At 47.7% G+C, this 26793-nt stretch overlaps 1 protein-coding gene across 1 annotated transcript in view; it reads right to left on the bottom strand.

Moving 5' to 3' along the window:
* Nucleotides 1–969: 969 nt before the first annotated feature.
* The window catches only part of LOC138764078 (collagen alpha-1(XXIV) chain), a 410285-nt gene continuing 384461 nt past the window's right edge, over nucleotides 970–26793 (bottom strand). Inside the window, exons 53-60 of the mRNA XM_069939403.1 lie at nucleotides 25705–25740; nucleotides 18713–18748; nucleotides 18591–18617; nucleotides 14845–14910; nucleotides 8747–8915; nucleotides 7589–7698; nucleotides 6125–6343; nucleotides 970–2891 (exon numbers count right to left, since the gene is read on the bottom strand). Of these exons, the coding sequence (XP_069795504.1) occupies nucleotides 2745–2891; nucleotides 6125–6343; nucleotides 7589–7698; nucleotides 8747–8915; nucleotides 14845–14910; nucleotides 18591–18617; nucleotides 18713–18748; nucleotides 25705–25740 (810 nt within the window). The 3' untranslated portion in view covers nucleotides 970–2744. The remainder of the gene's footprint in view (nucleotides 2892–6124; nucleotides 6344–7588; nucleotides 7699–8746; nucleotides 8916–14844; nucleotides 14911–18590; nucleotides 18618–18712; nucleotides 18749–25704; nucleotides 25741–26793) is intronic.

A 26793-nucleotide genomic window follows, 5' to 3' on the forward strand; every position in this document is an offset into this window, starting at 1 on the left:
AGCCTTTTTATCCAGATGCCTGCCTGCTTGTTGCTCAAACATTGATGAGAGGCTCAGGCCTGAAATGTTGGTGATCCATCTTTACCTCCTATGGACGCCACAAGACTGGCTGAGTCCCTCAGGCAGCTCTGTGTATTTTTACTACAGTCGCCATGTCCGCAGACTTCTGTGTTTCACCCTCTTTTTCCAGTCCCAGGGACCAGGGTTCAATCCCGACCTCCATCGCTAACTGCGTGGAGTTTGCATGTTCTCCCTGTGACTGCGTGGGTTCCCTTCGTGGGCTTCAGTTTCCACCCACATCCCAAGTAACAAACCCTAGTGTGCAGGTGAGAGGTTTGTGGGCAGTGAATGGGAAAAATTATCTTGAAGAAGGGCTGAGGCCTGAAACATCGATGATATATCTTTACCTCCTGTGGACGCTTCGAGACCGGCTGAGTTCCTCCTACATTGCTCTATTTTTACTACAATCTGCAAGACTTTCATGTTTCACACACAATAAAATGGGATTAGTAGAACATTGTAAAATAAATTAAGGCTTACAGTACAGTAACAGGCCCTTCCAGCCCACGAGCCGTGCTGCCAAATACCCCAATTAATCTTCAAACCCCATACATTTTGAATGGTGGGAGAAAACTGGAGCCCCGGAGGAAATCCACACAGATGTGGGGAGAACGTACAAACTCCCTACAGACAGCGCTGGATTTGAACCTGGGTTGCTGGCTCCATAATGGCGTTGCATCTCCATAATGGCGTTGCATTCACTGCTACACTAATCCCACCGCCCAGCTTCCTACAGTGAGATGCATGTTGAGCATGAAGGGTCTTGGTAATGGATCACATAACACAGGCAGTTAGAGCTGAATAAATGGGTCTAAATCAGTGACATCCAGTCATTTTTTCGGCGATACTTTGGCTGGTCCAGCCCCACCAATAACAAATTACATTTCATCGGATGTTGTTGAGCAAGATTTAATATATAATAGCAAGCTACAAGCACTGAGGTTCCTTTCACTAGGCAAGCGTTGCACCCTATCTGCAGTCACTATGCACCTTGTACCAACCTATACAGTACATCCACAAATTGGAGACAGATTCGCCATAATTATACATTTATATAAATAATGTTTATCAAGGAAATAAAACAGAGCGACGGTGGGCAGATGGGATCAGTGTAGACAGACCTAAAGGTCAGCACCAACATGGTGGGCTGAGTGGTCTGCTTCTGTGCTATACAACTCTGACCCCGTGACTCTCGACGACCAAACAAATACTTTTAAAACAGGAATTTGTTGAATGTAGCCAGTACATACATTTTGTAAAAAGAATAACAATATCAAAACCTTTCAGCACCTTGGACCTTTGGGCATCTGTCAGACATTCTGTCCTGCACATTTCTTTCTGCTTAGTCGCCATCTGTGTGGCTTGGGACGAGAGCAAAGGGAGCTTTATCTGGGAATCTCGACGTGTGAAAAACGGCCAAATTCCGCCACAGCACTCCTCATCCAGCCAGTGGGACAAGTAGGAAGGGATGGCTCAGATGCCGTCTGATTGACTTTAGCCCAGGAGTCTCAGGAACTCGGAGCAGGCCAGTCTGATGACCTTGTCACAGGTTGGCACAAGGGAGGAGAACAAGGAGATCGGCGGGAAGGCGGGAGTGAAGACCAGAGCTGGGCTGGACTTCTGCGGAAGACCTGGTGATTCGAGTCACGTCCCCGCATGGCACTGCCCACTGACGGATCCCCAGCGAGGCAAGCTTGCCCATTGGCAGATTCAGGGCCCTTTCTGGCAGCTTGGTCCTGCTGGGGGAGTGCGATCACAATAACAAGATCACAATGGGATATAAGAGCAGAAATATGCCAATCGGCCCGTCGGGGCCACTCCTCGGCCTTCTCCCCTTAATCCTTGATGCCCTGACTAATCAAATACCAGTCAATTTCTGTCTTAAATACACTTAGCGACCTCAATTCCACTACCACCTGTGACAACAAGTTCCACAGACTTATGACCCTCTGGCTAAAGAAATTTCTCCACATTTCTGTTTTAAGATGATGCCCTTTTATCCTGAAATTGTGGCCTCCTGGTGCTAAACCAGTGGGAAACTGGTTAGGTTTGGCTATTGAATGATCAGCAGGAACAAGTCTCCTTGGTTCCTGCACCAGGGCTCCCGCCCACCTTGCACGCGAAGGTTGACAGGAAGGGCAAGGGGGTGCTCGACCCACTGAGGAGATATCAACGAACTGCCCCCCCACCGGGGTCTTGAAGGCAGTAGAACTCTGGGCACATTGGGAATTCCACTGGAGGCCGCTGTGCACTGGAGGTGGTGGGCTATTGTCTTTCAGACCTGGAGAAGAAGTCAAAACGTGGCCCTTGTAACCAGCGTCCTGCGCTCTCATCGTGAGACCATTGGCATGAGAACAAGCATCCTTCGATTGATGTGTTGGCTTGTGGGAACAAACAGACGCTTTGTCTCAATCTAAATATTCCTAACAGTTCCATTCCCTTTGGTTTTTGGGAACTTCTGGCAGAGAACACAAACAGATTTGCACTCGAGGTTTGGAGGCTTCTTGTCCACAACGATGGGAGATCCCATCCACCTATGGCCACCGATGCGCTCTTCCTGAGATGTCCCTCTAAGGAAAGGACCTAGAAGGAAAGTGTTCCTGCATTTTTCAGTCTTTGGAGGTAATTCCTTCTAAGGTTATCGCTGCCATTAGGTGAGCAGATTTCTCATGGAGTCCTTCCTCCTAGAGAAAGCAGACAGGGCCGAATTCCATACGGTACTGCTGTGTGGGTCTGGGGCCAGCGAGCAGCCGGACATCCACTATGGGCAGCTGGTGCACAACCTGGGTGTGAAACACAAACCGCGTCTGTTTCCAGGATCCATCCTGAATCTGCATCAAAGAGAAAGAGAAACTGTTATTTGCTTGGAGTCACCTTATTCATACAGTGTTATCCTTCTCAACAGCTTCATGTGCAGGTGGGTGGGGAGTGGGGAGTAACGACGGAATGTGAATGTCACAGCAGTCCGGCAGGTAATGCCACTGCCTCCCCGCACCAGGGACTCCTGTTCGATCTGGACTCCTGGCGCAGTCTGCGTGGAGTTTGCACATTCTCCCTGTGACTGCATGGGTTTTCCCTGGGGGGGGCCCTCCGGTTCCCTCCCGCATCCCACAGACATGTGGGCTGGTGGGTTAATTGGACCCAGTGTGTGGGTGAGGGGAAGAATCTGGGGGGAGATGGTGGGAACGTGGGGAGGCTAGAATGGGAAGGTTGATGTGTTGGGCCTCATGAGTCGGGGACAATGTTCCCTCTAACTTTTAGCAGTCGGTGCGAGAATTGTTTTCCTGTGACGGAAGTCTGTGTGCACTGACTTGAAATTGTTTCTAGATCATTTTGGCCCAGCCAATCTCTCATGGCTCATCCAACTGTACTGGTATGTTTGAATATAATACGCATATGATTGCATTCTTAATTCTAAGTTCTAAGATAAGAAATTATTTAAAATTAGTATAATTTTTAGTTACTACATTATTTTAGGTAACTAACCAGTTGTGCGTACTTTAATTCCCTTTGTGCGCTGGTTGCAAAATTTCAGGCAAGACCGCACTTGGACCATTATGTTCAGTTCTGCTCATCTCATTATAGGAAGGATGTTTTGGAGAGAGAGATTTACCAGCATGTGGACAGAGCTGGGACTTCCCTCTTTGGAGTGACAAAGGTGGCGAGGTGACTTAATGGTGGTCTATAAGATTATGAGGGGCTTCGATAGGCTGGACCTTTTTTCTTGGGGCGACAATTGCAAATAACAGAGGTCATACGTTTAAGTTGAGGGGAGGAAAATTTAGGGAGAGAGTGGTGGGGGGGCCTGGAGTGCCGGGGTCGGTGGTGGAGGCTGCAACACAATAGAGACATGCAAAAGACTCAGACAGGCAGTGGATGCAAGAAAAATAGAGGGTTGTGGGTGTGAGGGAGGGAAGGGTTAGATTGTTGTGGAGAAGGTTCACGTAGATTGGCGCAACATCGTGGGCTGGAGAGCCGGTACTGTGCTGGAATGTTCCACGTCATGGGCAGTGGGCTTCAGGGGCTGATTTTGGACTGTATGTCTCTTAATGGATGCGAACGGTATTCTGTTCTGACGTCCACTTTGGAGAGTTGAAGAGAATTTTCTGAACAGTGAAACATCAAAAACAGAAGAAGAACTGGGAAGGCTTTGTGGATAACGATCATTGAATGTGACATCAACAAGATGGACCTTATCTCTTGGATGCACATGGGGCAGTAATGTAACAGCTGAACAAAAGCCTTTGTTAGTCAAGGGAGACCTTCTCCACTCCAGGGGGGATGGTGTGTGGAACGAGCTGCCACAGGGCAGGGGAGAGGTGCAGACAAGTGTCACAGTTAAGAAATCTTTGGATGGGCCAAATGGGTCCAGGTCGGATAGACAGCATGCTTGGCACAGATAGTTGGGCATTCTCTCTCACTCCCAATCAATTCTCACCTTTTTTCTCTCCTGTCCTATCCATGTCCAATGATCGCCTTTTGTCTGTTGGTCTTTGCTCCTTCACCTGTACTTTCTTCCCTGCTGCCCAGCCTTTTAATTCCGACAACTGCCTGTTTTTTACTCCATATACTGAAGAGGGGCTCAGGCCCGAAACGTCGGTGATATATCTTTACCTCCTATGGACGCTGTGAGACCAGATGAGTTCCTCCAGCATTTCTGTGCATTCACTTGTGGGGCTGAAGGGCCTGTTTCGTCTGTAGAACTCGATATCAGAAGATCATTGTATAATGTGTATGGACTAGTTTTAACTGGCGTGGACATGAAGGCTGAAATGGCCCATTTCCATGCCATAAACTGTTATATGGTTATATATTTATGATCACACAGTGAAACTACTCAGGCACCCAAAGGACTTGGTGTTGGTGGACTACAGATTATTAATTGTGATACGCTTTCAACAGACCTTACACATTTTCCAGTGCACCTGGTGAATTTAACAGGTCAAAAACACACTGAAATGCTGGGGGACCTCGGCCGGTCTTTTCAGCATCCATAAAAGAAGATATTTTTCCTGAGCTCTTCTTCAAGGAATAAGCAGAATGATTCAGAAGCAGGAAATCTCAGACGGTGCCGGCTGGGGGAGGGGTCCAGACCCACAGAAGGGGTTCATTGGGTACGATGAGGGGGGAGGTGAGAATTTATCATGTCTGTGCGAAAGGAGAGAGACAGAACTGGGGGTAGGTGTTGGAGTAAGAAGTGGGGGAGGGGGATTGTTTAACGAAAGCCAGAGAAGTCACTATTAATGCTATCTGGTTGGAGGGGGCCCAGTTGGAAGATGAGGGTCCAAAGGAACTGGAGTCCTGAGGTGAGCAAGGAAGTGTGGGAACCAGGGTCCTAGCTCTGCTAACCTTGTCTCATAAGACACATTCTCCAGTCCAGGCAACATCCTGGTAAATCTCCTCTGCCCCCTCTCTACAGCTTCCACATCCTTCCTGTAACGAGGCGACCACAACCTTCTAAATGTGGTCCTAATAGGAGTTGAACATGGAAGGATTTTCTTCGATCAGAGTCATGAGAGAGAGGGGTTCTCAACCTCAAAGCCAATCGTGATGTCTGCCTTGGTTTTGCCAAAGTTATGGGAATAACCCGGCTTGTTAATGACAGGCGGATGGCCAATGGATCGAACAGGAGTCTGTGTGGCTGCCGAGACTGCGGGAGTGGGAGACTCTGAAGGGACTCTCTTTTGCTTCTCTTTATCTCTTACTGGAAGGGGCACCGGGCGACAGGTTGAAGGGGATTTTGTGAAATATGACGTTTTTCAGAATCAGAATTTACTATCATGAACAGAGAACAAAATTTGTTGTTTTGTGACAGCATCTCACAGTGGAAATATTGCTATAAATTACATTTTGAAAATAACTACATTAATGCAAAAGAAGATTAAAAAGACTGAGGCCTTGTCTGTGGTTCGTTGTCCATTCAGGAATCTGATGGCGCAGGGGAAGAAGTTGTCCTTGTGCTGCTGGGCGCTCGTCTTCAGGCTCCTGGACCTCCTTCCTGATGGTCAGGGTGTTCTGCATTATCACAGGGCCAGAAAGGAAACTTGAACATTTCAGAGTTTACCTTACACCCGTCCCTGGTGACCTTGGGCTGTAACGGGGAGTTTGCTTTGAATATCTGTCCGTTCCATCCTCTAAACTGCATGGAGTTGGCGAATGGGTCTTTGCTGGAGGTGTTTCTCCAGACTGGGAAGTCAAGACAATGGATGGTGATGGTCTGCATGGCTTCTGAGCTCAGCAAATGCAAAAAGTTAATCTGCACCATCCCGATTCCAAAATCCAGCTGTAAGGTGGAAGGAGATGGTCAAAATCAGGAAATAAAATTCAAAGAGCAAGCTGTACAAGCAGAAATCTCATGGACGGGGCAATGTGAGAACAGGCAGAGGGCGAGAACTGATCTAACGGACTTTCAACATCGGCTTCATAGTCACAGACCAGAGAAACAGTCCCGACAATAAAGCAACTCTGTGAACTGATCCCATCAGTGCAGATGGAAATGCTTGGGTAGGTCCGTCTCCATTGGGGAAAGGAACTGGGCCAATGTTTCAGGCTGAATTTTTCACATTTCCAGTGTCTGCTGCTTTTGTGTTCAATAACTTCATTGTCATACACATTGTACAGATGTACCAAAATTCTTACTTGCTGTAGCCCTTATACAAAGGGTACTTTGTATAAAAAAATCTACAAAAACACAAAGTATATTTTTTAATATAAAATCCCGCACTGTCTGTAAGGAGTTGGAACGTTCTCCCTGTGTCTGTGTGGGTTTCCTCCCACCTCCAAAACAGGGGTTGTAGGTCAATCGGGGGTATTTGGGGGCCAGAAGGGCCTGTTGCTGTGCCGTGTGGTGACATTTAAAATAATTAAATTTAGACATTCAGCACAGCAACAGGCCCTTCCAGCCCACGAGCCCCCACCACCCAAATTAATCTATGCCCCGGTACGTTTTGAATGGTGGGAGGAAACCAGGGCACTCAGAGGAACCCCACACAGACACAGGGAGAACCTACAATCTCCTTACAGTCAGCACGGGATAATAGCATTGCACTAACTGGGCCACCCACACTAAATTGAATTAGTAAATACAAACAGAAAGTTAGAAAATATATATTCACACTTATCCCAGTGAAAAAATAAACTGACTTTAAAAAGTGCAGACAGTCCTTTTGTGGTGTCAGAACAGTCCCTGATTAGTTTAACAAGGGGGACGTTCAAGACCCTGATAGCTGTTGGATAAAAAACTCTTCTTGAACCACAAGGAGTTTTAATCCCATTTTATGCTCCCCACACTCCCATCAACCACCCTCACATTCTCCCCTCACCCACACACACTGGGGACAAATTACCATGCACAATTAACCCACCGACCCACTCGACTTTGGGATGTGGGAGAAAACCAGAACTTGCTGCCAATCCCCTTCAACGTTGAGCTCTCCGATTATTGTCCCTGCTGCCAGTGAGCACAATCTCTCCCAAACTACCATTAAATCTCCTCCAGCCTCCCCTCAGACCTGGATCGCCTCATTACCTTGGTTGCTTGGACAGGCTGAAGACAGGTCTGGCCACCCATTTTAAAGTTGCAGAAGACCTCGATTGCATCTGACGGGCAGCCCAGGTTGGGGTCGATCCAATACTTGTCTGCCGAGATTGAGAAGGGCTCAGGTTAGTCAAGTCAAATCAAGTTTATTGTCATCTGATTGTACAAGTACAACTCGACAAAACAGCGTTCTCTGGTCCTCGGTGCAAAACAAGCAGACACACAGCCAGACATAACACACATACAGACAAACAATACATATTCAGGACAAGAAATTTATCTGTACAAGTAGATTGCTTTGTACAAATAAGAGTCTTAGACGTGTACCTGAGTGATCGACACACAGGAGACACTGAAGCAATAAAGACAAACTGCCGGAGGAACTTCTGAGGTAGGGCCTCGACCAGAAATGTCAACCAGCCCTCTATCTCCACATATGCTGCCTGACGCGGTAATTTCCTACTGCAGTTGTACCTGTTGCTTCGAGTCCGAGTTGTATGGTGTAAAAACAGGCCCTACGGCTCACATATTCGTGCCGACTGCCTTGCTCACCTAATTAATCCATTGCCTTCATTAGGACTATATTCTGTGCCCTGCCCCGAACCAAAAGACCCACTGACCATTTCCCTCCATGGAGACTGCCTGACGCTCTGAGTCCCCTCCAGCTTCTCATTAATCACTATTTCAGTGGCATCCAAATGTCTCCTAAACCTGAATCCGCCACCCCCTCTGGCCGTGATCAAGCACTCACCATATAAAAACGTATCCATGACATCCCCTTAAAAACTCTCTCCTCTCACTTTAAATGCATTTTGAAATTTTAATTTACATATACAGCACGGAAACAGGCCCTTCCTGCCCACGAGTCTCTGCTGCCCAACTATGCCCATGTGACCAGTCAACCTACAACCCCAGTATGTTTTTGGAATGTGGGAGGAAACCAGAGCACCCACAGGAAACCCATGCAGACACGGGGAGGACATATAAAGGTAGCAGTGGGTTTGAACCCAGTTCAATGTCCCGCTAACCACTACTCTAACTGTGCTACCGGTTTTGTCTGGTTGTATATGTGTAATCGGACGATAAGAAGCTTGAACTTGTAGCACACCCCAGATATACAGGTGATACTCCGTGACTGCTTGCACCTACCGCTGTGCGACTTGTGATCGCAGTGCAGCAGATCTTGGCAGACCCGGGCAGGGTGCTCCCTGGTACCCAGTGGGTTCTTCAGGCTGAGCATTAGGCTGCTGAGATCCTGCAGTGTTTTGAAGATCTCCACGCCTTGCTTGAGGAAGGTGCTCTCAGTATTCAGGTAGCTCTGCAGAAGATGTGGATCAGAGTGTGAGATCAGGCAAAGAGTAACACGTGAAGCCACAGACATAGAGCTTGGGGATACTGTGGGTGTGATTGTGGCCCATATACATGGCTAACAGCAAAGAAACACGATTGAGTGAGAACACAGAACACTACAGCACAGTACAGACCCTTTGGCCCTCGATGTTGTGCCGACCCATATATTCCTTAAAAAAAAAGTACTAACCCCTCCCTACCTTGTAACCCTCTATTTTTCTTCCATCCATGGGCCTGACTAAGAGTCTCTTAAATGCCCCTAATGTTCTACCCTCCACCACCAGCCCCAGCAAGGCATTCCAGGCCCCCACAACTCCTTGTGTATAAAAAAACTTACCCCTGACATCTACCCTAAACCTCCCTCCCTTAACTTTGTACAGACATCCTCTGGCGTTTGCTGATCCTGCCCTGGGAAACAGGCGTTGGCCGTCCACCCCTATCTATACCTCTCATAATTTTGTAGACCTCTCTAAGTCTCCTCTCGTGCTCCAAAGAGAAAAGTCCCAACTCTACTGACCTTGCCTCATGAGACTCGTTTCCCAATCCAGGCAACATCCTGGTAAGTCTCCTCTGCCCCCTCTCCGTAGCTTCCACATCCTTCCTGTAATGAGGTGATGAGAACTGGACACAATACTCTTAAGTGTGGTCTCACCAGAGATTTGTAGAGTTGCCACATGATCTCTCGACTCCTGAACTCAACCCCCCTATTAATGAAGCCCAACATGTTTACGTCCCACCAGCAGCAATTGAGAGACACGTAAACAGATGGGTTACAATTAACCCAAAATTTATTGACAGATTAACAATTATTTCCTCAATAAACTTACCCCCCTGAACTCTAGGGCGACTCTACACTAACAACAGATATTTACAAGGTGTATGTGGGGAGAAAAAGCCCAGACCTTTACATCCAAAAAGAGAACTCCCAAAACAAAGCCTCATGTCAGAGTCACGTCCAGTCTGTCGGTGAGAAAGGAACAGCTCCCAGATGCTGGTCTCCAGCCTGGGGAGTCTTAGTTTGGCTGCACACTGGTCTTCTAGTTGGACGCGGAGACAGACGGCCTTGATCATTGGACACTTTATGGCTTCCCTGAGTTTCGAATGTGGCAACGACCACCTTTGATTTCTACACATGGAAATTTTCACCCAATGACCCCTTGTCACTACACAAGGTTCACACCTCCAAAGCCCACTCTAGGGTTAACAAGTGACCTTCTGTCACAAGGTCTTCCCCTCTATTAACACCATCTTGGGTCATCAAGTGACTCCTGTCACACAAAGTCCTCCCCTTGGACGGGGACTGGGGAAGCCCAGCTTGGATACACACACTCTGGGTATCAGAGTGGCACAAACTGCTGTCAGGACAACAGCGCTGACCCCCATGGACAAAGTAGCTCAGTCTTCTTTCTCCCACTGAAACTACTGCGTGAGCACACTGACAGACAGTTACGGACGGCAGAACTGGCACCTGTGAATGAAGCAACTCAGCCTCTTGCTTGCTGAAGCTGCCGGGTGAGCACACACACACAGACCGACGTCTGACTGACTGCCCTTCAACCAATTGACTAACTGACCATCCAGTTCGAAACTCAGTGCACCAGGCTCTTCAACTGTCCCAGTGTGGGCCTTCATCTCTCCCGAGAGGTGGAGAGAGGTTGCCTACAGCGGGTGAACTTTCCACAAGCACACTTCTGACGGCTGTCAGTTTCCCAGCGCTGTTCCAGCGCTTCAGAGCGTCAGTCCTGAGCCTGGTCTGAAAATAAAATTGTGGAGATGTGGTCACTCTCACCAAAATGCTCCCCCACTGAAAGGTCCGCCCCCTGACCAGATTCATTCCCCAGAACCAGATCCAGTCTGGCATCTCCTCTCATTGGTCAGTCTGCACACTGTGTCAGGAATCCTTCTTGTACACACGTAACAAATTCAGCCCCATCCATCCCTCTTGCAAACAGGAGGTGCCAGTCAATATTAGGGAAGTTGAAATCACCCATAATTACATCCCTGTATTTCCTGCACCATTCCAAAATCTGCTTGCTGATCTGCTTCTCGATGTCCCGAGGGTTATTTGGGGGTCTGTGATAACTCCCTTCCTGTTTCTGACTTCCACCACATTGACTCATGGACACTCCCTTCGCAATCTCCTCCCTTTCTATAGCCATGATACTATCCCTGACCAGTAAAGCTATCCCCCCCCACCCCCTCCCTTTCTACATCCCATCTTATTTTTTTTTTAAACACCTAAACCCCGGTACCTTCATCAGCCAATCCCTCCCTTCCTTCAGCCAAGTTTCAGTAACGGCCACAACATCATAGATCCAAGCTCTAAGTTCATCCCCTTTATTCCTAATACTCCCAGCACTGGAATTAACACATTTCAACCCCTCTAACTGGCTCCCTTTATATTCTGTCCCCTACCTGTCCTTCCTCACCAACTCAGAGCACAGAGCATCATGCTTTTGTCCTTCTACCCTTATCTCTGCCCTCACATTCTGATTCCCACCCCCCTATCAAACTAGTGTAAACCCTCTCCAACAGCTCAAGCAAACCTACCCACCAGGATACTGGTCCCCCTCCAGTACAGGTGCAGCCCGTCCTTTTTGTACAGGTCAGACATTCCCCAGAAGAGATCCCAATGATCCACAAATCTGTCCCCTTCCCCCTGCACCAACTCTTCAGCCTCACACATTCATCTGCCACATCCCCACTATCTATGTCATTGGACCCCACATGGAATATGACATCTGGCTGCTCTCCCTCCCCCTCCAGAATGCTGTGAATTTGATACGAGATGTCCCTAACCCTAGCACCTGGGGGTCAATATACCATCTGGGAGACACGATCTCACTCACAGAACCTCCTATCTGCTCTCCTAACCAACGAGTCCCCAGTCACCATCACTCTCCTCTTCTCCCCCCCCCCTTCTGAGCTGAGGGGCCCATCTCTGCACCAGAGACATGACCACCACGAATGGTCCCAGGTAGATCGTTCCCCCCCAACAGTATCAAAAACAGTGCATTTGTTGCTGAAGGGAATGGCCACAGGGATGCTCTGTATTGTCTGCCTATTCCCTTTCCTTCTGCTGACAGTCACCCAGTTACCTGCCTCCTGACTTTTGAGGTGACTCTCTCCCTGAAGCTCCTCTATCACTATCTCTGCCTCCCAAATAATCCGGAGTTCATCCAGCTCCAGCTCCTTAACTCAGTCTCCCAGGAGCTGCAGCTGGATGCACCTCTTGCACGTGTAGTCATCAGATCCACTGCCCTATCTTCTGACCCCATTAACTTTTCCTAATTTAAATACTAATATCTTACCTGATCTTACCTTACTGGTCACAAGCTTGTCCGAAGCCTCTGATTGCTGAAGCCTCATGATCCAAAACCTCTAAGTCCCACTTCTACTCTGGGCCACTCACACACTGGCCATTCTGCTTGAGCTATCCCTCTTTAAACTGCACTCACTTCCAGCTGGTTCCTGACACTCACAGTTCCCCACTCTCCCCCCCCGAGTCCCTCGCTCCTACTCTTTCAGTGATGTGCCCGAAATTACTGGACTGTCAGGTATCAATCTGTTGTTTTTGGGATCTTGCATATGATCCATAAGTAATAGGAGTAGGTACGCCATTTGGCCCATGAAGCCTGTTCTGCCATTCTATTATGAACTGATCTATTCTCCCACTCAGCCCCAATCACCCACCATCTCCCCATAACTTTTGATACCTGAATATTCAGATACCCATCAATCTCTGCCTTAAATACACCCAACGACCTGGCCTCCACAGCCACCCATGGTAGCAAATTCCAGAGGTTCACCGCTCTCTGGCTAAAGAAATTCCTCCGCCCTGACCATGGGAAACAACTTTGCCACATCTACTCTGTCCAGGCCTTTCAATGAGGTTCCCCCTCATTCTTCTGAACTCCAAGATTTCTATGAGTGTGGAGATTCTGGAAAATTATCTGGAATATTGGGGGCATTTAAGAGACCCTTAGACAGGCACATGGATGAAAGAAAAATAGAGGGTTACGGGGTGGGGAGGGTTCAGTTTTTTTTGGTAGGGATAAATAGGTTGGCACAACATTGTGGGCTAAGAAGCCTGTACTGTGCTGTAATGTTTGATGTTCTAACTCCCATTTTATTTCTTAATCAACCCACTGAAATGCTTTGAGATATTCCGTTAAATGAAGGACATCAGAGCAATGCAAAGTTCTACATAAACATGAACATCGGACATAGGAGCAGGAGTTGGCCATCCGCCCCATTGAGCCTGCTCCACCATTCAATAAGATCACACCTGATCTGGCTGTGTACTCAGCTCTACCTACCTGTCCATTCTCCAGAACCATCAATTCCCCATGATATGCCTAAAGCTGAAGGTAGGTGTGGCAGGGTTCTTTAACAGTAAAGAAGAACGAGGGACTTTGGGGTTCAAATCCAGAGATCGCTCTAGGTCGCTACACAGGTTGATAGGATGGTTAAAAAGGCTTATAGTGTGCTGGCCTTTATTAGTCAGGGACTGAGTTCAAGAGCCGTGAGGTAAAGATGCAGCTTTATTTAAAACTCTGGTGAGACCACACTTAAATATTGTGTTCAGTTCTGGTCACCCCATTACAGGAAGGACGTGGAAGCTCTGGAGAGGGTGCAGAGGAGATTTACCAGGATGATGCCTGGATTGGAGAACGTTTCTTATGAGGTAAGGTTAGCAGAGCTGGGAAAAGTCCCAGCAATGAAGGATGAGAGGTGACTTCATAGAGGTTTACAAGATGATAAGGGGCAGAGATAGGGTGGACAGCCAGTGCTTTTTACTTGGGGTGACAATAGCAAACACCAGATGTCATCTGTATAAAATGGGGGAGGAAAAGTCTCAGAGTTAAGTTTTTTTACACAGAGAGCAGTGGGTACCTGGAATGCATTGCTGAGGGAAGTGGAGGAAGCTGGTACAACAGGGACATTTAAAAGACTCTTAGACAGGCACATGGAGGTAAGAAAAATAGAGGGATACAACAATTGAATAAAATGAAATGGGATTTATCAGATAAATGTTTCAGATGTGGTGAAGAAATAGGAACCTTTTTACACTCTACGTGGTCATGTTCTCAAGTTAGAACTTTTTGGATGGTCTTAGGAACGTTTTTAGAACAGATTATTGGGATTGTTATTCCACAAAATCCAGATTCATATTTCTTGGGGAATGTAGAAAGAACAAGACCTGAATTAAAACTATCATTTTATCAAATTAAATTTATTAAAATAGCTTGAGTGATGGTAAGGAAGTGTATAGCAGAGACTTGGAAATCAGATGCAAATTTGGGCATGGAACGATCGCGTTCAGAAATTCTAAGTGGTATCCCCTTTGGAGAAGATTACGTATAATTTGAGAAATAAATATTCAACTTTTGTACAAATTTGGAGCCTGTGGATGCAAAGTTTAGGGATAAATATGTAAGGATGTACCTTCCAGCCTCTTAAGACCGGTAATAATCTTCTTCCCTAAAGTCGTTTAACACTGTGCAGGAGCTAATCCTTTGTGCAATCCAGATTGATATTATCTTTTCCTTATTCTTTATGCTTTTCTTTCTCTTTTTATATAACTCGATATTGTATCTATTGCCATAATTATCTTTATACTGGTTAGGGATAAGAGGGAGGGGAGGGTGGGCAAGGGGGAAGGGTATGTAATCACTGGAATTTTCAAACTTTATTAAGTATTGACTCTGTATAATTATAATTACATGGATGAAAACTTTAAATAAAATAATCAAAAATAGAAAAATAGAGGGATAGAAAAGGATTAGATGGTTGTGGGGTAGGTTGACATGGGCCAGCACAACATTGTGGGCTGAAGGGCCTGTACTGTGCAGTTCTATGTCTATGTTTGTCTAAGCTCCAGGAACAAATGTTACCTCGAACTGGATGGCTTTGTTATTTGCAATCAGTGCCTGAATGGCTGCATTAATGTCCACGTGTCTCTGCATGACAAAGAGCAAAGAAGAAAACACGTTAGTGAAGAACAGAGGAAAATGAAGGTGGTCCCTGCATTGAGCTCATACTTTGATGAAGGTCTGAAACATTGGTTATGTATCTTTATCTTTGATACATAAAGAACACTCCAGGCCCTGCTAAGTTTCTCCAGCATTTTTGTGGACTTCAGGAGGAAGTCAGGGGAACATGACCCAGTCCTCATCGAGGGCTCAGTCACGGAGAGGACCAAGAAATTCAAATTCCTGGGTGTCATCATCTCCGAGGATCTGTCCTGGAGCTTCCATGTTAATTAAATCACGAAGAAGGCTCGCCAGCGGCTTTTCTTTGTGAGGTGTTTGAGGAGATTCGGTACGTCTCTGACGACTCTCAAAAACTTCTACAGGTGTACCGTGGAGAGCATTCTGGCTGGTTGCATCACTGCCTGGCATGGAGGCGCCAACTCTCAGGACAAGAATAAACTCCAGAAGGTTGTTAACTCGACCAACGACATCACAGGCACCAGACTTCACTCCATCGACATGAGGCGATGTCTTAAGAAAGCACCTCCTATCCTCAAAGACCCCATCACCCAGACCATGCCCTCTTCACTCTGCTACCATCAGGGAAAAGGTACAGGAGCCTAAAGACAAGCACCCAGCGGCACAAGGACAGCTTCTTCCCCTCCGCCATCAGATTCCTGAATGATCAATAAACCACAGGCACAGCCTCACTTTGACTTTCCATGGACTATTTTTATTTATTCTTGTGAATAAATGTTTGCTCTGCGATGCTGCCACAAAAGAATAAATTTTGTGACATATTCATAAATTCTGATTCTAAACTACAATCACATTGCCTGCAGATTATTTTGTTTAACTCCTTTCCAAACAAGAATGGTAGGACAACCCCCCCCCACCTCCCACCCCCCCCCCCACTACATACGGTGTGTGGGAATGGGCAGCACAGACAGGGCCAGACAGGGCCTAGTTAGATAGTTTGATGTAGAACACATAATCTGTCACAACCTGTTGTGCTCAAACAGGGCTCTGGCACGGCACAGTTAACATAGTGGTTAGCACAACGCTGTAGCAGCGCCAACGCCCCGGATTCAAATCCTGCGCTGTCTGTAATGAGTTTGTACATTCTCCTGGTGTCTGCGTGGGTTTTCTCCGGGGGCTCCAGTTTCCTCTCGCCCTTCAAAACGTACCAGGGGTTGTAGGTTAATTGGGTGGCATGGACTCGTGGGCTGGAAGGGCCTGTTACAGTGCAGTAGCTCTAAATTTAAAAACAAATTCCACTCTGAGCTTTGCTGGGCTATCCATGTTGTTTGCATGCCTGGTACTAGTCTCCAGCAACAGGCATGGGAAGAGATTTTCTGGTGGAAGTCAAAGCCTCCTTGAGAAAGCAGAATCTCATGCCCCTAACAAAGCACACCACTTATTGAACCACCCAGCCACTGCCCCACAAAGATCCAGGTCCCTTCAGAACCCAAAACAAGGGTGTCATCCTCGACCCCGAGGGATTGCCAAGGAAGGAGTAGACCTTTTAAAGCAGGGAGGATTGAATCCAAAGTGAATCTTTGCCCCATTGAGAGCTTCGACCATTCAGGCACTAGAACCACTTCACACGTTGACCACTCACTGTGCATTGACCACTCCATGTGGGAACTTCGCCAAACCTGTCTGGCAGCCAGTGGGATGCTGCCTTACCACAAACCCTGGCGAATGGGTATCTGCATCCGGGCCATGGCACTCCATGGCACTCCTGCCTCCCCATCATCCACCCCCTCCTCCTGATATGAGGCGGGGGGGGGGAAATCAAACTCATATGGCATGCAGTCATGGCAATGGGGGAGGCCAAGGCAGCAGGAGAGGCCAGTTATTGCCAGGAGGAGAGGAACAGCTGCACGAAGACCGGTAAAGCCAGACAGGACGTGACAATGACACCGGGTACACTGGGGGGGGAGGAGGGAACGTCGACTGCTGGGATGGTGGCAGTGGCCACGGAGATTGATCTCCCCAGGAGGGTGACCTTAGCAATGGAGACCCCTCTAACTCGAATGGTGAACCCAACCATGGAGACCCCTCAGCAATCAACAAGTCACTTCATATTGAAGGCACCAGACTCAAATATTAGAGAATCTGGAAAGGAGGCAAAATGACAAACAGCTGGAGGAATGCTGCAGGTCGGACAGCATCTGTGGGGGTGAGAGGAAATGAGGGCTCTGGTTCCAAAATGGCAACCCCATCCCCCCACAATCACTGACACCAGAGATGTGGGATTCAAAGAGGAGGGGTGTGGAGACTGGATCACTGGGGATTTAAAGAGGAGGCGTGGGGAGACTGGATCACTGGGGATTTAAAGAGGGCGGTGTGGAGACTGGATCACTGGGGGTTTAAAGAGGAGGGGTGCGGAGACTGGATCAGTGGGGTTTAAAGAGGAGGGGTGCGGAGACTGGATCACTGGGGATTTAAAGAGGAGGGGTGCAGAGACTGGATCACTGGGGATTAAAAGATGAGGGGTATGGAGACTGGATCACTGGGGATTTAAAGAGGAAGGGTGTAGGGACTGGATCACTGGGGATTTAAAGAGGAGGGGTGTGGAGACTGGATCTCTGGGGATTTAAATAAGAGGGTGCAGAGACTGGATCACTGGGGATTCAAAGAGGAGGGGTGTAGGGACTGGATCACTGGGGGTTTAAAGAGGAGGGGTGTAGAGACTGGATCACTGGGGGATTAAAGAGGAGGGGTGTGGAGACTGGATCACTGGGGGTTTAAAGAGGAGGGGTGTAGGGACTGGATCACTGGGGTTAAAGAGGAGGGGTGTGGAGACTGGATCACTGGGGGTTTAAAGAGGAGGGGTGTAGGGACTGGATCACTGGGGGTTTAAAGAAGAGGGGTGTGGAGACTGGATCACTGGGGGTTTAAAGAGGAGGGGTGTGGAGACTGGATCACTGGGGGTTTAAAGAGGAGGGGTGTAGGGACTGGATCACTGGGGGTTTAAAGAGGAGGGGTGTGGAGACTGGATTACTTGGGGGTTAAAGAGGAGAGGTGTAGGGACTGGATCACTGGGGGTTTAAAGAGGAGGCGTGCGGAGACTGGGGATTTAAAGAGGAGGGGTGCGGAGACTGGATCACTGGGGGTTTAAAGAGGAGGAGTACGGAGACTGGATCACTGGGGGTTTAAAGAGGAGGGGTGCGGAGACTGGATCACTGGGGATTTAAAGATGAGGGGTACGGAGACTGGATCACTGGGGATTTAAAGAGAAGGGGTGTAGGGACTGGATCTCTGGGGATTTAAATAAGAGGGTGCGGAGACTGGATCACTGGGGATTTAAAGAGGAGGGGTGCGGAGACTAGATCACTGGGGGTTTAAAGAGGAGGGGTGTAGGGACTGGATCACTGGGGGTTTAAAGAGGAGGGGTGTAGAGACTGGATCACTGGGGGTTTAAAGAGGAGGGGTGTGGAAACTAGATTACTGGGGTTTAAAGAGGAGGGGTGTAGAGACTGGATTACTTGGGGGTTAAATATGAGGGGGATATTTTTCTATTATTCATCCAGTAGATTGTTTTCAGCTTGTAAAAACCATGTGAATTTCAGTCAATACAAAAATAAGGTTAAATTTGTCTTTAAAATGTTTTGAAAACTGTTTCCTCAATGCATTGCAATATAAAGTTAGATTTTTCTTACCAGTGGGCCTGGGGCACCAGGAGGACCCTGGAACAAAACAGATAGGTTTATTGCAGCCTCTCATTTCAACGTCAAGTATGTTCAAAGGAAAACGGAACCAAACAATCCAGCCGTGTACTCACAGGTGGCCCAGGATGTCCGCGAGGACCTTCCGGCCCCTGTAATGAAAGAACACACCTCCAATTACTGCTCCATTGACAAGACGCCCTGGTGGCTGATTGTAACAGAAGCAGGTCATATAGCCCACATCCTCCACCCCATCCTTGTGTGACAAACCAAGAAAGGACGTACACGGTGTATGGTCGGGCACTGCGGGGTGCAGGAGAACAGAGGGATCTGGGAATACAGATACATAATTCCCTGAAAGTGGCATCACAGGTGGACAGGGTTGTAAAGAGAGCTTTTGGCATCTTGGCCTTAATAAATCACAGTATTGAGTCCAGGAGATGGGATGTTATGGTAAAGTTGTATAAGACATTGGTGAGGCCAAATTTGGAGGATTGTGTGCAGTTTTGGTCACCTAACTACAGGAAAGATACCAATAAGATAGAAAGAGGGCAGAGAAGATTTACTAGGATGTTGCCCAGACTTCAGGAACTGAGTTACAGGGAAAGGTTAAACAGGTTAGTACTTTATTCCCTGGAGCGTAGAAGAATGAGGGGAGATTTGATGGAGGTATTTAAAATTATGAGGGGGACTGACAGAGTAAATGTAGATCGACTTTTTCCACTGAGGGTGGGTGAGATACAAACCAAAGGAAATGGGTTAAAGGTGACAGGGGAAAAGTTTAGGGGGGATATGTTCCCACAGAGAGTGGTGGTTGTGTGGTACAAGCTGCCAGCTGAAGTGGTGAATGTGGGCTCAATTTTGACATTTAAGAAGAATTTGGACAAGTACATGGATGGGAGAGGGATGGAGGGAGATGGACGGGGTGCAGGTCAGTGGGACTAGCCAAAAAAAAATGGTTTGGCTCAGACTAGAAGGGCTGAAGGGGCCTGTTTCTGTGCTGTAATGTTCAATGGTTCAATAAAAATGGTAGTGCTGTCGGAGCTGCAGACCTGGGAGAGCAGAGACACGGCATCCTCCGCAGGATCCAGCTGCCTGGTTCTAATGCCAGCAGATTCATGCAGACTTCAAGCGACCTGTTTAAGGGGCGATGGTGTTTGAAAGTAAAATCTTGCAAAAGCAGGGTCTGGGTCCAAGATGGCAGCACCTATCCTCAGCAGTGGACATGAGACTCTGGGGGAGCAGCAAGCCGGCGCAGGGAATGCAACTGGGGGAGAACAACCCTGTTGAAAAGGGGAAGCAGAGGATAGTGATCACAGCAGCAGACCAGCAAGGGGTTCAGTGCATCAGGGACCCACAGGGACTGCGGGGTACTGGAAACTGGCTCATTTGAACCAGATATCGGAGAGGATGCTGAGGGCAAGAAGGGCTCCTGAAGGGCACCTGGAACTGAAAGCCTCCTGATCATGTCGGAGGTGTGAACTTGAGCTCAGGTGGCTGATGGATCGAACAGAAGTCGAAGCGACTGCAGAGGCTGCGGGAGGTAAATCCACAGACACCCTGAAGGGACTCTCTTTGGCTTCTTTCTCTCATACTGAAAGGGGCACTGGGCAACACGAATTGCGACTCTGTCTTCATTACAGCGGGCAGAAGGTAAAGGTTTATCATGGATGTTACATTTTTAATATATCATTACATAAGAATTAAAGGAACTTTGGTTAATTAATTAAGTAAATTTTAAAAAGTTATTAATTAATTACAGGATGGTAACAGCCCATGAATCTGTGCCGCCCAATTAACCTACACCCCCAGTACGTTTCGAATGGTGGGAGGAAACTGGAGCGTCCAGGGAAAACCCACGCAGACATGGGGAGAACCTTGAACATCGATGTGACTCCAATGGGATTCATAACATTATGTGCTCACCGTTGTCACCAACATAGTTAGGGGGGACAGATAAGAGGTTCTATGGAGAAGATAGAGTATCCAGAATGGTATGTTGCCTCCCTGGTGTCAGGGTCCGAGGTATCTACAATTGAGTTCATTGCATTCTCATGAGGGAGGGTGAGCAGCCAGAGGTCATGGTCCATGAAGGGAGCAGTGATGTGGGGAGGAAGGGCAAGGGGGTCCTGCAAGGAGAGTTCAGGGAGTTGGGCATTAGGTTGAAGGACAGAACCTCCAGGGTTGTGATCACAGGATTGCTGCCCATGCCACGTGCTGCTGAGGTTTGAAATAGGAGGATAATGCAGCTAAACACATGGTTGAAGACGTGGTGCAGGAGGGAGGGCTTCAGGGATCTGGATCATTGAGCTCTGTTCCAGGGAAGGTGGGACCTGTTCCGACAGGACGGTTTGCATCTGAACTAGAGGGGGCTAATATCCTTGCAGGCAGGTTTGCTTGTGCTGCTCCAGTGGGTTTAAACTAGATTTGCAGGGGGAGGGGAACCAGAGTTTCAGCGCAGATAGAGGAGTGGAGAAGGGAAAAGATGATGTGAAAATTGCATGCACTGTTAGAAATCAACAGGGTGAATGTGGTGGACATGTTCTCAGGTGCAGCTATCTCAATGCAGGGAGGGTTGTAGGAAAGGCAGAGCATGGATTGGGTCATGGAATTATGACATTGTGGGCATTATTGAAACTTGTTGCAGGAGGGGCAGGACTGGCAGCTCAATGTTCCGGGCTTCCGTTGGCTTAGATGTGATAGAATGGAGGGGATGAAAGGGGGAGGAGTGGCATTGATCATTAGGGAAAATAACACAGCCGTGCTCAGGCAGGACAGACCTGAGAGCTTGTCTAGTGAATGGGTGGAGCTGAGGAATGGGAAAGGTCTGACAATATTCATAGGGTTATATTATAGACCGTCCAATGGTCAGCGAGAATTGGAGAGAAAATCTGTAGAGAGATAGCAGACAGCTGCAGGAAACATAAGGATGGGATAGTCAGGGATTTTAACTCTCCACGCATTGACTGGGACTCCCAAACTGTAAAAGGGCTGGATGGCTTGGAGTTCGTCAAAAGTGTTCAGGAAAGTTTTCTAAACCAATATGGATCTTCTATTAGGAAATGAGACAGGACAGGTGACAGAAGTATGTGTAAGGGAACATTTTGGCATAATGTCATTCATTTCAAGTTAATTATGGAGAAGGATAGAGTGGTCGGCTTTGTATGGAGCCAAAAGAGATGGGGGAGATCTTAAATGTTTATTTTTCATCAGTATTCACTCAGGAAAATGAGCACATGGTTGTGGGAAGTAAGGAAAACAAGCAGTGATATCATGGAACCTGTACAGATTAAAGAGGAGGAAGTGCTTGCTGTCTTAAAGCAAATAAGGGTGGATAAATCCCCAGGGCCTGACAAGATATTCCTTCAGACTTTGATGGAAGCTGGTGTAGAAATTGCAGGGGCTCTGGCAGAAATATTTAAAATGTCCTTAGACACGTGTGTTGTGCTGGAGGTTTGGAGGGTAGCTCACGTTGTTTAAAAAAGGCTCCAAAAGTAATACTGGAAATTATAGGCCAGTGAGACTGATGCCAGTGGTAGGTAAATTATTGGAAGGTGTTCTAAGAGATCGGATAAACAATTATTTGGATAGCCAGGGTCTGATTTGAGACAGTCAACATGGCTTTGTGCATGGTAGATAGTATTTAATTAATCTTATAGAGTTTTTCAAGGAGGTTACCAGGAAGGTAGATGAAGGAAAGGCTGTGGATGTTGTCTACCTGGCCTTTAGCAAAGCCTTTGACAAGGTCCCACATGGGAGATTAGTCAGGAAGGTTCAGACGCTGGATATTCATGGTGAAGTAGTGAACTGAATTCGATAATGGTTGCTGGACGGGAGAAGCCAGAGAGTAGTGGTGGATGATGCTTTTCAGATTGGAGGCCTAAGACTAGTGGTCCCTCAGGAATCGGTACTGGGACCATTATTGTTTGAGATCTATATGCTCAGTGGGAGCAGCAATGAGGTATCTGGACACAACAAGGCCTGAGGGGAGCTGCAGCGAGGGGACTGGACACACTGAGGCCTGGCGGGAGTAGCAGCGATGGGTCTGGAAATGGTGGGGTCTGGCAGGAACAGCAGTGAGAGGATTGAACACGCTGAGGCCCGGCGGGAGAAGCAGTGAGGGGTCTGGGTACGGTGGGGTTCGATGGCAATAGCGGTGAGGGGTCTGGATACGGCAGGGCCCGGCGGGAACAGTGGGAAAAGGAAGCTAATTTTTGATCTTGTGTCTGAAATTTGATGTTAGTTATTAGAACAAGTCTTGCTGGGAATGAATTGCAAATGTCAGTGGTCTCCTGGAGCTTTTCTTGATTGCCATTAGGGACTCAGGGAGGAATTTCCCAAAGTTTTTCCTGAAATTGGCCACAGGTTTTTTCTTTTGCCTTTTAGCCTCCCCTAGGGGCCACATTACCAGCACATTAGGGCAGAGAGGCAGTAAATCTAAAAGGAGCAGTGGCGATAGATAGAGAGAGATAGAGATAAGATCTTTGAATTTAAATTGGGAGGAACTAATGAAGTCAGCAGTTAGAGCAGTCAAGCCCTCGACTGCAGGATGTAGGAAATCTGGGACAGCACAATTGTCCCTGATAACTACACCAGCAAGAAGTGCCTCCAGCTGCAGCTCCTGACAAACCGAGTTAAGGAACTGGAGTTGGAGCTGGATGCACCCTGGATCATTCAGGAGGCAGAGGTAGTGATAGAGGAGCTTCAGGGAGAGAGTCACCCCCAAATGTCAGGAGGCAGGTTGCTGGGTGACTGTTAGAAGAAGGAAGGGGAATAGGCCGTTCCCCTCAACAATAATTATATGGTTATGGGTGTGGAAATGATCTACTGGGGACCAGTCAAGGTTTGCACAGCGAATGGCCCCTTGGCTCAGAAGGGAATGGGCGAGAAGAGGAGAGATATGGTAATTGGGGACTTAATGTTTAGGAGAGCAGATAGGAGGTTTGGTGGGTGAGATCGAGACTCCTGGGTGATATGTTGCCTCCCAGGTGCCAGGGTCAGGGCTGCTTCTGATTGAGTTCATAGCATTCTGCAGGGGGAGGGCAAGCAGCCAGATGTCATGGTTCACAAGGGGACCATTGAGTGGGGAGTGGGGATGAGGTCCTGAAGGAAGAATATTAGGAGTTAGGGAAGAAGTTAAAAAGCAGGACCTCAAAGGTGATGAATATCCCATAGACATGGACCAGACAAGTGTTATACTGATACTGGGCTTTTACTAACAGACTCTTGGCCACCACTAAACTGGCATGTGGGAAAGCATCTCCATCTATTATACCAGTCAGGTGGAGCATCTCTACAGCCATTGCCAAGAGCAAGCAGTTAGTATAATAGGCTCCCCCCCCCCAGGATCGTTGCCTGTGCCACGTGCCAAAGAGGGTAGGAGCAGGAAGTTGTGGCAGATAAATGTGTGGCTGAAGAGTTGGTGCAGGGGGAAGGGGACAGATTTCTGGATCATTGGGACCTCTTCTGGGGAAGGTCTGACCTGTACAAAAAGGACGGGCTGCACCTGAACTGGAGGGGGACCAATATCTGGCAAGCAGGTTTGCTAGAACTATTGGAGAGGGTTTAAACTACTTTGGCAGAGGGATGGGAATGAGAATGTGAGGGCAAAGATTAGGGTAGAAAGACAAAGCATGATGCTGTGTGCTCTGAGTTGGTGAGGAAGGACAGGTAGGGGACAAAACATACATGGAGCCAAATAGAGGGGTTGAAATGTGTCTATTTCAACACTAGGAGTATTAGGAATAAAGGGGATGAACTTAGAGCTTGGATCAGTATGTGGAACTATGATGTTCTGGCCGTTACTGAAACTTGGCTGGAGGAAGGGCAGGATTGGCTGATGCAGGGACCGGGGTTTAGGTGTTGTAGAGCGTGTCGAAAGAACCAAAGACTGGTTGATCCAAACCAAGGCTTTTATTAACTAAAAGACTGGAACATATCACAAGTAGGTCGACCAGTCCAGAATGACCTGGTCTGGCTAGGAGCAATCCTTTAAGACCTGCCAGTAGGTGGTGCTACGCTCTCAGCCAATCACAGTCATCCTACACTACAATCTGTACATGTACACATTGGTGATAGAATCTGTACTATTACAGGGGTTTGTAAAAAGAATAGGATGGGAGGTAGAAAGGGAAAGGGTGGGGGGAGGGAGTAGCATTACTGGTCAGGGGATAGTATCATGGTTCCTCTTCACATAGAGGAGGCTGCAGAGGGAGGGTCCACTGAGTCGGTGTGGGTGGGTCAGAAATAGGAAGGGAGCTTTCACTGTGCTAGGAGTTGTCTATAGGTCCCCAAATAGCCCTCGGGACACCGAGGAGCAGATCAGCAGGCAGATTTTGGAATGGTGGGAAATACAGGGCTGTAGTTATGGGTGATTTCAACTTCCCTAATATTGACTGGCACCTCCTGACTGCAAGAGGGATGGATGGGCTGAATTTGTCAGTGTGTTCAAGAAGGATTTTTGACACAATATGTGGACTGGCCGAAGAGAGGAGAGGCCACAGTGGATTTGGTTCAGGGGAATGAACCTGGTCAGGTGCCAATTTTTTTATCTACACAGAGAAGTTTCCATGGATCCATCCAAGACTTTTTGAATGAATCTCTCATGGGGACCTTATCAAATGCCTTGCTAAAATCCATATAGACCACATCTACCACCCGACTCTCATGAATTTCTTTTGTTACCTCCTCAAAAAACTCAATTAGACTCATGAGGCATGACTTTCCATTCACAAATCCACGCAAAGTTTCAGCAACTTTTCTGGTAACCTCCTCAAAAATCTCTAAGATTGGTTAAACATGCCCTACCATTCACAAAGTCCCTGTTTATCTAAATACTTGTATATCTGTTCTCTCAGAAGACTATCCAATAACTTACCTATTACATACAGCATCTGCCAGGGAATCTGCAATTTCTACACTTGCATCCCTCAAGGTCCAAGGTAATATCTTGTCAGGCACTAGGGATTTATCCACCCTTATTTGCCTTAAGACAGTGAACACTTCCTCCTCTTTAATCTCTTTGTATCTACACCTATCCTAATATTTTTCCATTACAGAACTATACGGCTGGTGTGAGTTCAGTGCGGTAGTTAATTGAAATTTTTACCAGTTCACCTCGGCTTCCTTTCACTCCTTTAGGACCCTGTGGAACAAACAGAAATCTCAGGTGAACTGAAGCATGCTTCTACTGGGAGGGTGGTGTGTGAGATGGTCAGGGGATGGGTGTCATACGATGGTTCTACTGGGAAAGGCGGTGTGTGAGATGGTCAGGGGATGGTTGTTGTACGATGGTTCTACTAGGAGGGGCGGTGTGTGAGATGGTCAGAGGATGGTTGTTCTACGATGGTTCTACTAGGAGGGGCGGTGTGTGAGATGGTCAAGGGATAAGTGTCATAGAATGGTTCTACTAGGAGGGATGGTGTGTGAGATGGTCAGGGGATGGTTGTCGTACGATGGTTCTACTAGGAGGGGCGGTGTGTGAGATGGTCAGGGGATGGGTATTATACAATGGTTCTACTAGGAGGGCGGAGTGTGAGATGGTCATGGGATAAGTGTCATAGAATGGTTCTACTAGGAGGGATGGTGTGTGAGATGGTCAGGGGATGGGTGTCGTACGATGGTTCTACTAGGAGGGCAGTGTGTGAGATGGTCATGGGATGTGTCATAGAATGGTTCTACTAGGAGGGATGGTGTGTGATGGTCAGAGGATGGGTGTCATAGAATGGTTCTACTGGGAGGGTGGTGTATGAGATGGTCAGGGGATAGGTGTTGTATGATGGTTCTACTAGGAAAGGCGGTGTGTGAGATGGTCATGGGATAAGTGTCATAGAATGGTTCTACTAGGAGGGATGGTGTGTGAGATGGTCAGGGGATGGGTGTCATATGATGGTTCTACTGGGAGGGGCTGCTGTTTAGTTCTGAATCCTTGGAATACCTTCACTCACACACACCCCTACACACACACTCACGCACGCATACACTCACATGCACACACAAATACATACGCACACACATAAAAACACACACATGGACATGCACAGACACACAAACACAAGCACACACATGTCCACACACACACACACACACACACACACACACACACACACACACACACACACACACACACACACACAACCGCTGTGGCTCAGGACAGGAGGAAAGGTGGGAGAGGATGTGAAAAGTTTTTCCCCACAAG

This window comes from Narcine bancroftii, chromosome 5 (assembly GCF_036971445.1).
Source record: "Narcine bancroftii isolate sNarBan1 chromosome 5, sNarBan1.hap1, whole genome shotgun sequence".
Lineage (NCBI taxonomy): Eukaryota > Metazoa > Chordata > Chondrichthyes > Torpediniformes > Narcinidae > Narcine > Narcine bancroftii.